Source organism: Chiloscyllium plagiosum, chromosome 23 (genome assembly GCF_004010195.1).
Source record: "Chiloscyllium plagiosum isolate BGI_BamShark_2017 chromosome 23, ASM401019v2, whole genome shotgun sequence".
Classification (NCBI taxonomy): Eukaryota; Metazoa; Chordata; class Chondrichthyes; order Orectolobiformes; family Hemiscylliidae; genus Chiloscyllium; species Chiloscyllium plagiosum.
In genome coordinates, this window is record NC_057732.1 from 34323958 (window position 1) to 34334358 (window position 10401).

Genomic DNA, 10401 nt, shown 5'->3' on the forward strand with positions numbered 1-10401 from the left:
GGTAAAAACAATGACTGCAGATGCTGGAAACCAGATTCTGGATTAGTGGTGCTGGAAGAGCACAGCAGTTCAGGCAGCATCCAAGGAGCTTCGAAATCGACATTTCGGGCAAAAGCCCTTCATTTTATTCCTGATGAAGGGCTTTTGCCCGAAACATCGATTTCGAAGCTCCTTGTATGCTGCCTGAACTGCTGTGCTCTTCCAGCACCACTAATCCAGAATCTGGTTTCCAGCATCTGCAGTCATTGTTTTTACCTTGTCCATTAGCTGGACAACCTCACCTCACAGAAAAGTCCACAGAATAGGTAATTATTTTGCCGCTTCACTTCAGACACTGTGTTGCTTTATAACTGAATAGCAATACCAACAGTTCACCTCTGACCCCTGTCCCAGTTATAATTCAAGAAGGCATGAGAACCAACAAAACCCGAATGCTGCCCTCTTGGTTATGTGCTTTGTGTATCTGCCCCTTAAGATTGATTCCATAATTATATCATTCAAATATAATCACGTGTAAAACATGTCAATGTTCTCCTGAACCTTGATTGTCTCCAGCTGATGGGAGGCAAAGGAAACACTATTCCGAATATGTGTGTAAACGTGAACAGGATAACCTTTTTTTTGTAACAATATTGAATTAAGGTTGGGAGTGGCAGTCACCCAGTGGTACATTTAGTTGGGGTGGTACTGGTGGACATCTAACTGCAGTAACATTTACTCACCTGTTAGACCCCACCATGTGGGGCATCGACTGGTCAGTTTCACCACGCCTGATGCAAACATGAGCCTGAAAAAAAGCCACCGCACCAGCCAGAACATGACACCATCATGGTGCCGCATAGGGGCTGCACGCCATTTCTTTAAGTGTAGTGGTGCCACCATGATTGCCAGGAATCCAGACTCCAGTAGCAAACTATCCCTACAAAAATCAACGAGGTACTAGTTACTATATACAATTTACCTCTTTACACACTGTCCACTGTTTAGCCCTTGCATACTGTTCACACCTTTACACACTGTCCACTGCTTAGCCCTTGCATACTGTTCACACCTTTACACACTGCTCCCTCCTGACATATTGCCTCTCACCAATACACTTGCACACATTTTGGGAGAAGGTATTAGAGGAGATGGACTCACCACTGAAAGTAGAGGAAAACTTGTCCAACCTGGAGAAATAAGAGATGAATCATTAACACTTACCCAGCGATTGCACCCTCACTGAACCTCTTCCCCCTCCCCTGTTAAAAGCTCAGGCCTGGAACCCATCCCCACAATTCAACTCCTTCCAAACCTTATCCCTTAGGATCAGCTTTTGCTGCACACAGTTTCTGAAATCTCTCTTACCAGAATTTGTTGCTCTAGGTTTTGCTGTCACCTCACTTTGGAATTTAGTCTTAAAGTCTCAAAAACCATTGGTTCCTGATCCAAGCTACTTGATATACCCTAACTTCTAATATGATGCAAACCTAACCTGTTCCATGTCCATCCCTGGAGTTGACAAAACACATGTTAACTAGCATGGGACAAGCATACAGATGTGGATGGGAAAAATACATAATGCCAATATACATGACACATACATGCTCCCACCAAATCTGTTGTGCCACAGTTGACTCTACTGCGGGGAGAGGAGGAATAAGTGCGAGAAGGCTATTGTAATAGGGAATTCAGTTGCAAAGGGATAAATGTCTTTGTGGTCGCAAACAAGATTCCAGAACAGCATGTTGCCCCACTGAGTGCTAAGAACAAGGTTTTCTTGGAGTGGCTACAGGCCATTCTGCAGTGAGAAGATGAGTAACCAGTGGTAACGGTATACATCAGTACAAACAACTTATCTAAGAAAGGGGATGAGGTCCTAAAAGTAGAATATAAGGAATGGGAAGTTAAAAAGTTGAACCTCAAAATTAGTGATCTTAGGAAAGCTACCACAGCAATGTATAACTCGGAGTAGCAATAGCAGGATATATGAGATGAATATATGACTGGAATGATGGTGCAAGTGGAAGGGGTTCAGATTCCTATAGTATTGGAACTGGTTCTGTCAAACATGGGACCAGAACAAGCTGGATGAGTTGCACCTGGCAGGACTGGAACTGATGACCTTGGGGTATATTTGTTAACTTGGTTGGGGAGGGTTTAAACTCAAATGGGAACCTATACAGGCTAACTGAAGAGAGGGAAACAAGTGTAAAAGCAAACGACAGAATCAGAAACAGGAAAAGTGATAGGTTGAGGATTCAAGCCACTATGCTAAATAATGTAAACAGGAATAAACATGTTAAGAAAACAAGATTTAAGGACTTGTGTCTTAATGCGTAGAGCATTCAAGCTCAAGTGGATGGATTAGTTAAGCAAACAGATATAAATGGATACGTTATTGTGGATTTAGGGAGACTTGGCTGCAGGGTGACCAGGGATGGGAACTGAATATCCAGGGGCATTCCATTTTTAGAGGAAGGAGGAAAGGTGGTGGGGTAGCATGACTAGTTACAGAGTATATTAATGCAATAGGAAGGATATTACCTCTGGTGCAGTGGGATCTGTATGGGTGGAGCTTAGAAGTATTATGAGACAGAAACAATAGTGGTTTGTATATAGATCCCAATACTTTTGCAGTAATGTTGGGGGAAAGCATTAAACATGAAATTAGAGACACAAGCAATAAAGATACTGCTGTAATTATGAGCAACTTTAATCTGCATGTAGATTGGGCAAGTCAAATAAGTAACTATATCAGAGAAGAGGACTTCCTGGAGTCTGCACAAGATGGTTTTCTGGATATATACATTGAGGAACTAACTGGAAGCCAGACCATGCTAGACTGGGTATTTTGTCATGAAAAAAGGAATAATAGGCACTCCTTTGGAAAAGAGTGCTCATAATATGATGGAATTCTTCATTAAGATGGAGAGTGACATATTTGATTCTGAGCCTCGGGCCCTGAATCTAAATAGAGACAACTACCTTGGTACAAGGCGCAAGCCAGCTATGATAAATTGAGGAGCATTACTTAAAGGGATGGCAATGCATAGGCAAGGGCAAACATTTAAAAAATACATGAAGGAACTGCAACAATTCCACTTTCTTATCTGGCACAAAAACAAAACAAGAAAAATGGCGCTGTCATGGCTAAGAAGGGAAATCAAGAAGAGCATTCGATCCAAAGAAGGGGCTTAGAAATTGGCCAAAAAGAGCAACAGACCTGAAGATCAGGAGCAGTTTAGATTTCAGCAAAGGAGGAAAAGTGGAGTATGGGAGTAAATTTGCAGGGAATTTACAAACTAATTGTAAAAGCTTCTATAGGTTAGTAAAGAGAAAAAGATTAACAAAGGCAAATGTTAAGTCCTTTACAATCAGAAACAGGGGAAATTATAATGGAAAACAAAGAGATAACAAACCAATTAAGTACATATTTTAGTTCCATCTTCACAAAGGAGGATACAAATAATGTTTCAAAAATATTGGGAACACATGGTCTAATGAGAGAAAGGAACTGAAGGAATGTATGGGGGTCATTGATGGGATTAAAGGTCAATAAAGCCCCAGAGCCTGACAACCTTCACTCTAGCGTACTTAAGGATTTGGCCCTACAAATAGTGGATGCATTGATGGTCACCTTTCAAGATGCTAGACTCTGGAACAGTTCCTATAGATTGGAGAGTATCTAATGTAATCCCACGATTTAAAAAAAGCAGGTAGAGAGAAGACAGGGAATTATAGAACAGTCAGTCTGGCATCAGTAGTAGGGAAAATGCTACAGTCCATTTAAAAAGATTTAATTGCAGAACATTTGGAAACAAAATGACAGGATTGGACAGAGTTGAAATGGATATAAGCAAGGAAAATTCAATTTGACAAATCTACTAGAATTCTTTTGTGATGAATTCTTTGAGAGTTGATAAGGGAAACCAGTGGATGCGGTCGACTGGAGTTTCAGAAGGTATTTAATAAGGTCCTACTTAAGCATGTAAAATCAAAACACTTAGGAATGGGGCTAGAGTGCTGACTCAATAGAGGACTGGCTGGCAGACAGGAAACAGGAGGAATAAAAGGGTCATTTTCTATGAGTGACGGCCAGTGAGTGACTAATCGGGTACTGCAGGGATCAATGTTTGGACCCCATCTATTCATTGTATAAATGTAATATCTCCAAGTTTGGAGATGACAAAATTTGGTGGGTGAAATGTAAGGAGAATGTAGAAATGCTTTGGTGTGCTTTGGACAGTTTGAGTGAGTGGGGTATGGTAGATGAAGTGTACAATGCAGTTATCCACCTTATTAGCAAAAATTAGAGGGCGATTAGCTGATAGACTGTGAAAAGTTAAGTTGCAGTAAAACCTGGGAGCCCTTGTGTACCAGTCACTGAAAGTAAGCATGGAGGTGCAGTAGGTCGTGTAAAATGGTTTGTTGGCTTTCATAGCCAAGGGATTAGAGTACCGGAGCATGAATGTTGTGCTACAATTATACAGTGCATTGGTGGGACCACACCTGAGATATTGTGTGCTGTTTTGGTCTCCTTATCCTTCAGGATGTTCTAGCTAAGGAGGGAGTGCAACAAAGGTTTACCAGATTGATTCCTGGGATGGTAGGACTAACGTATGAAGATAGCCCTGATCAGTTAGGACTATAGTCACTGACATTAAAAAGAATGAGGAAGAACTCAGAAACCAATAAAATTCTATCAGGACTACACAGGGTAAACACAGGAAGGATATTCCCAATGATTAGTGATTCCAGAACCAGGGGTTACAGTCTAAGGATATGGAATAGGCCATTAGGACTGAGGTGAGGAGAAAGTTCTTCATTCAGAGTGGTGACTATTTGGAACTCTGCCACAGAAAGCGGTTAAGGCCAAACACTGAATGTTTTCAAGGAGATAGATATTGTTCTTAGGGCTAATGGGATCAAATTGTATGGGACAAAAACATAAAAAGACCACTGAGTAGGATGATTAGCCATGATCATATTGAATGTAAGGCTAGTTCAAAACGGCTAAATGGCCTACTCCTGTTCTTATTTTCTATGCCAGAAGTGACTTCACCTGACAAAGTGTCAATGCTCTGAAAGCTGGTGATCTCAAATAAATCTATTGGATTATAACCTGCTGTCATCTGATTTCGGACCTCGTCCATCCCAGTCCAACACAGGCACCTCCACGTTATGCCTATCTTCTATGTTTCGATATGGACACCCACCTGGTAAATAGATAAGTAGAGGATCCAGAGGCATGCAAAGACGAAGCAGTCTCGGAAAGGTTTTGCCACCAGAGCGATGACGGACAGGCTGACCCCCAGTAAGCAAATGAACTCCATGCCTTGTTCAGTGTCAAGCCCAAGCCAGGGGCACAACCACAGTAATGTTGGAGAATCTGTCAGCTGCTCGACCAGTGGCTTTCCAGTGAAGGGCAGCATCCTGCGGACTGGTAGAATTCCTTCCTTTCCATAGAGTCCTGTCAGAAAAACAAAAGGTCACAATATTATTAATAATAGAAACAAGCATGGCTTGCACCATAGGAGCCCATTCAGTCCATCACAATTGTGTGAGCCAACAGAGTATTATCTGGTCTAATCTCAATTCTCAATTAAATCGCCCCTCAGCATTTTTTTGTTTCAAGCCACTTTAACTTATGAAAGTAAAATAAAGAGCTGTGAATGCTGGAGACCTGAAAAAGAAACTAAAACAGTCATTCTCTGAGAAACTCAGCAGGTCTGGTAGCATCTGTGGAGAGAAAACAAGAGTTAACATTTTGAGTCCAGTGACTCTTCTTCACAACTGCTAGCAGCTCTGAAAAAGTTGGTATTTATGCTGATGAAAGCATGGCTAATGGTGGAGGTGGTGAGCAGATAAGTGGAGACAGAGTCCAGAGAGATGAAACAAAAAAAAGATAGGCAGATAAAGTAAGCTGAGGAAGGCAAGCTAGATACATGGTAATGGGGGCTGTAAGTAGTAAAAAATGGATTGGCTGTGCTGGAAGCAACTAATTTCATGACAGAATCTGGGTTGGGTGTAGGTAATAGACATGTAAAATGCTAGATTAGATTACTTACAGTGTGGAAACAGGCCCTTCGGTCCAACAAGTCTACACAGACCCGCCGAAACGCAACCCACCCAGACCCATTCCCCTACATTTACCCCTTCACTAAGATTACGGGCAATTTAGCGCGGCCAATTCACCTGACCTGCACATCTTTGGAAACTGGAACACCCGGAGGAAACTCACGCAGACACGGGGAGAATGTGCAAACTCCACACAGTGTGTCACCTGAGGCGGGAATTGAACCCAGGTCTCTGGTGCTGTGAGGCAGCAGTGCTAACCACTGTGCCACCTTGCCGCCCATGTTGTTCATGCTCTGAAATTATTAAACTTGATATTGAGTCCTGATGGCTGTTACGTCCACAAATGGAAGATGTTGCTCCTACAAATTGCATTGAGCAATACTGGAGCACTACAGCAGGCCTGAGACAGAAATATTGGCCAGGGAACATTGTGGTATGTTGTAGTGGCAAGAAACTGAAAAGTTCAGGATGATTTTTACAGACAGATACAGATGTTTTGCAAAGTGGTCATCTGGTCTGTTTCTCCTCTCCCTAATATAGACGAGATTGCTATGCAAGCGGCAAATACAGTAGATTAGATTGAGTGCAGTGCAGGTAAATCATTGCTCATATTGGCCGGTGTCTGGGGTCTTGGATAGCGAGGTAAACAGAAAAGTGTTGCACCTTCTGTGATTGTATAGGGAGAGGGTGTGGGGAGTGGGGGGAATTGAACCAGGTTGCCCTTGAGGGAATGGTTCCTGTGGAATGCTGATGAGAGTGATGGAGACGATGTGCCTGGTGGAGGTGGAAATGGTGGCTTATGATCCTTCTGATGTGGAGCTGGTGGAGTGGAATCTAAGGACCAGAGGGACACTATTGTAGCCGTGGGAGGGAAGAGATGGGGTGACGGCAGAAGTGTTGGAAATGGGTTGGACATGACTAAGGAATAGTAGTAGTGAATATTCAGTTAAGGAAAAAGGTGAACATTTGAGGTCCACCCTGTGAAAGGTGGCATCACAGAACAAATGTGATGGACAACTTGGATAATGGAATGAAGTCCTTACAGGAAACAGGGGTGAGGATATATAGTCAAGAAAAATGTGGGGTTCGGTGGGTTTGTAATGGATATTGATGGCCAACCTATCTTGAAGATGGAAACTGCGATGTCAAGGAGGGAACAAAGGAGTCACAAATGTATTCGTGGTGCTGCTTCCCTCTTTTGTCTGGAATTGGAAACATTTATCAATTTTGCTTCCAATTTCAGCTTGTCCAGTTCTGCCTCTTCTCTTCCATTCCTCAACATTTCTGGCCATTTACTTGTATTTCCTTGCCTTGTTAGGCTTCTCCAAATGCTTACCTCTCACCTGTCCACACGAATTCCACTTTCCACTTTTCTACCCACCTGATCAGTTCATCAATATGTTTCTGCAATCCACAGCTTTCGACTTGACTACTAACAACATGATTAGTCTTTGTATCAATGTAAATTTTTTACTCTAAATCAGTGATTTTTAACACAAAAGACAAGTAACAACAATAAACCCTGTCGGACACAGTTGGAAAAGGACTTCCAGTTACAAAAACAACATGGATAATCATCCTTTGTTTTCTGCCCTAAGTTAATTTTGGATCCAACTTTTTATTTGAATCTCATGGTTTTCACTTTTGTGGCCACTTTGCATTGTCAAAAACCTTCCCAAAATTAATCAGTTGTGCCACTTCCTCAAAAGAAAATTCAGTAAAGTTAGATAGATTTATCATTTCCTCAACACATCTCTGCTGACTGACTTAAATAAATGTGTCTTTTAAATGACAATTTATATTGTGCCTCAGAGATTTCCCTAATAAATTACCCAGCACTGAGTTTAGGATGACCTGCCTATAAGGACTTGATCAATTCTTTTCTCCCTTTTTAAACAATGGTGGAACCTTGGCACTCCTACGTTTATAACCAGAGATTAGAATTATTATGGCGAGATCCACCATAACTTTTTCAATTGCTTCTCTGAACAGCCTAAATGTACCTAATTTAGGCTCAGTGATTTACTGACTTTCAAAGATTACACACCTCTTGATATTTCCTCTCTATGTTTATTCTATTCAATATTTTATATTCTGTAACTACTCAATCACTTCCCTTTTTGTGGAGGCGAATGCAAATTATTAATTAAGAACCATGCCCTTGACTTCAGCCTCTACACATTTTACACCTTTTTAGTCTCTAAACGGCCCTACTCTTTTGGCTATCTTTCTGACCAAAAATTGTTTTTTTTCAGCAATACTTTATATATTGACAAACTAGCCGTTAAAGTTCCTTCTGTTTGCTTTTCAAATGTCCTGTCTAGGTTTGCCTCTGACCTTGCAACAATTCTCCCAGTTACTGTGTTCTTGGGCTCTCCGTTTAACATAAGCTTTCTTTTCTGCACGATTTCTGCCTTGCATGCTGTTTGTCATTTAGGACAGCCTGTACTTGTGAATTCTACCTCTGATTGGCACGGTGGCACAGTGGTTAGCACTGCTGCCTCACAGCGCCAGAGACCCGGATTCAATTCCAGCCCCGGGCAATTGTCTGTGTGGAGTTTGCACATTCTCCCAGTGTCTGCGTGGGTTTCCTCCGGGTGCTCCGGTTTCCCTCCCACAGTCCAAAGATAATAGACAATAGGTGCAGGAGTAGGCCATTCAGCCCTTCTAGCCTGCACCGCCATTCAATATGATCATGGCTGATCATTCCTAATTCCTCTTCCTGCCTTATCTCCATAACCATTGATTCCACTATCTTTGAGAGCTCTATCCAACTCTTTCTTAAATGAATCCAGAGACTGGGCCTCCACTGCCCTCTGGGGCAGAGCATTCCACACAGCCACCACTCTCTGGATGAAGACGTTTCTCCTCATCTCTGTCCTAAATGGTCTACCCCGTATTTTTAAGCTGTGTCCTCTGGTTCGGCACTCACCCATCAGTGGAAACATGTTTCCTGCTGCCACAGTGTCCAATCCTTTAATAATCTTATATGTCTCAATCAGATCCCATCTCAATCTTCTAAACTCAAGGGTATACAAGCCCAGTCACTCCAGTCTTTCAGTGTAAGGTAATCCCACCATTCCAGGAATTGACCTCGTGAACCTACAATCACTTAGCTCTGTCTATCATTTGCTGTTTATACCATCTTGCATGCAAGTAGTTCTGTTTAGTGGCTTCACCAGGTTGACACCTCATTTTTAGCTATGCCTGGTGCTGCTCCTGGCATGCACTCCTAAGTCTCCATTGAACCAGGGTTGATCCCCTGGCTTGATGCTAATTGTTGAGTGGGGGATATGTCAGGCCATGAGGTTACAGACTGTGCTGGAGGACAATTCTGCTACTGTTGATGGCCCACAGCGCCTCATGGATGCCCAGTCTTGAGTTGCTAGATTGTTTCCAAGTCTGTCCCATTTAGCACGGTGATAGAGCCATAAAACATGATGGAGGGTATTCTCAATGTGAAGGTGGGAATTTGTCTTCACAAGGACTGTGCGGTGCTCATTTTTTACCGATACCATTATGGACAGATGTTCTACAGCTGGCAGATTATTAAGGATGAGGTCAAATATGTTTTTTCCTCTTGTTGCTTCCCTCACCACCACTGCAGACCAACTCTAGCAGTTATACCCTTTGCAACCTGACCAGCTCGATCAGTAGTGCTGTTGCTGAGCCACTCTTGGTGGTGGTGATTGAAACGTCCATCGAGAGTACATTTTGCACCTTTTCCACCCTCAATGCTTCCTCCGAGTGTTGTTCAACATGGTGGAGTACTGATGCATCAGCTGATGGAGGACGGTACATGGTAACCAGTAAGAGGTTTCCTTGCCCATGATTAACCTGAAGCCATGAAACTTCCAAGGGGGCCGGAGTCAATGTCAAGGACTCCCAGGGCAACTCCCTCCCAACTGTATCCCACCGTGCCGCTACCTCTGCTGGGTTGTCCTGCTGGTGGGACAGAACATATTCAGGAATGTAATGGCGATGGTATCTGAAGTGTTATCTGTGAGGTCTTCATAGACCGAATGATGGATCCACGATGTTGATGGGTTATAGATAGCACGTTTAGTGAAATGGCCATACCACAGATGAGGATTGCTGAGGGAGAAAGGGAATGGGTGACCAAAAGGCAGAGACAGAGCAGGAAGGCAGTGCAGATGTGCCCTGTGGTTATCTCCCTCCAAAACAGGTTTAGCATTTTGGATACGGTGAAGGGAGATGGCTCACCACGGGAAGGCAACAATAGCCAGGTTCATGGCACCGTGGCAGGCTCTGCTGTTCAAAAGGACGGGAATAAGAGTGGAAGGGCTAGAGTCATAGGGGATTCAATTGTAAGGGGAGTAG

The 10401-nt window shown here is 42.9% G+C and overlaps 1 protein-coding gene and 1 long non-coding RNA gene across 2 annotated transcripts in view; one reads left to right on the top strand and one right to left on the bottom strand.

The window, feature by feature from the left end:
• The window catches only part of LOC122561769, an 18024-nt gene extending 16362 nt beyond the window's left edge, over positions 1-1662 (top strand). The window contains exon 4 of the long non-coding RNA XR_006315104.1: positions 1653-1662. This is a non-coding gene — a long non-coding RNA (uncharacterized LOC122561769). The remainder of the gene's footprint in view (positions 1-1652) is intronic.
• Positions 1-10401, bottom strand: part of lmf2a (lipase maturation factor 2a) — a 30960-nt gene that overhangs the window by 15586 nt on the left and 4973 nt on the right. Inside the window, exons 2-4 of the mRNA XM_043713886.1 lie at positions 5199-5452; positions 1141-1169; positions 723-919 (exon numbers count right to left, since the gene is read on the bottom strand). Coding sequence (XP_043569821.1) covers positions 723-919; positions 1141-1169; positions 5199-5452 — 480 coding nt within the window. The remainder of the gene's footprint in view (positions 1-722; positions 920-1140; positions 1170-5198; positions 5453-10401) is intronic.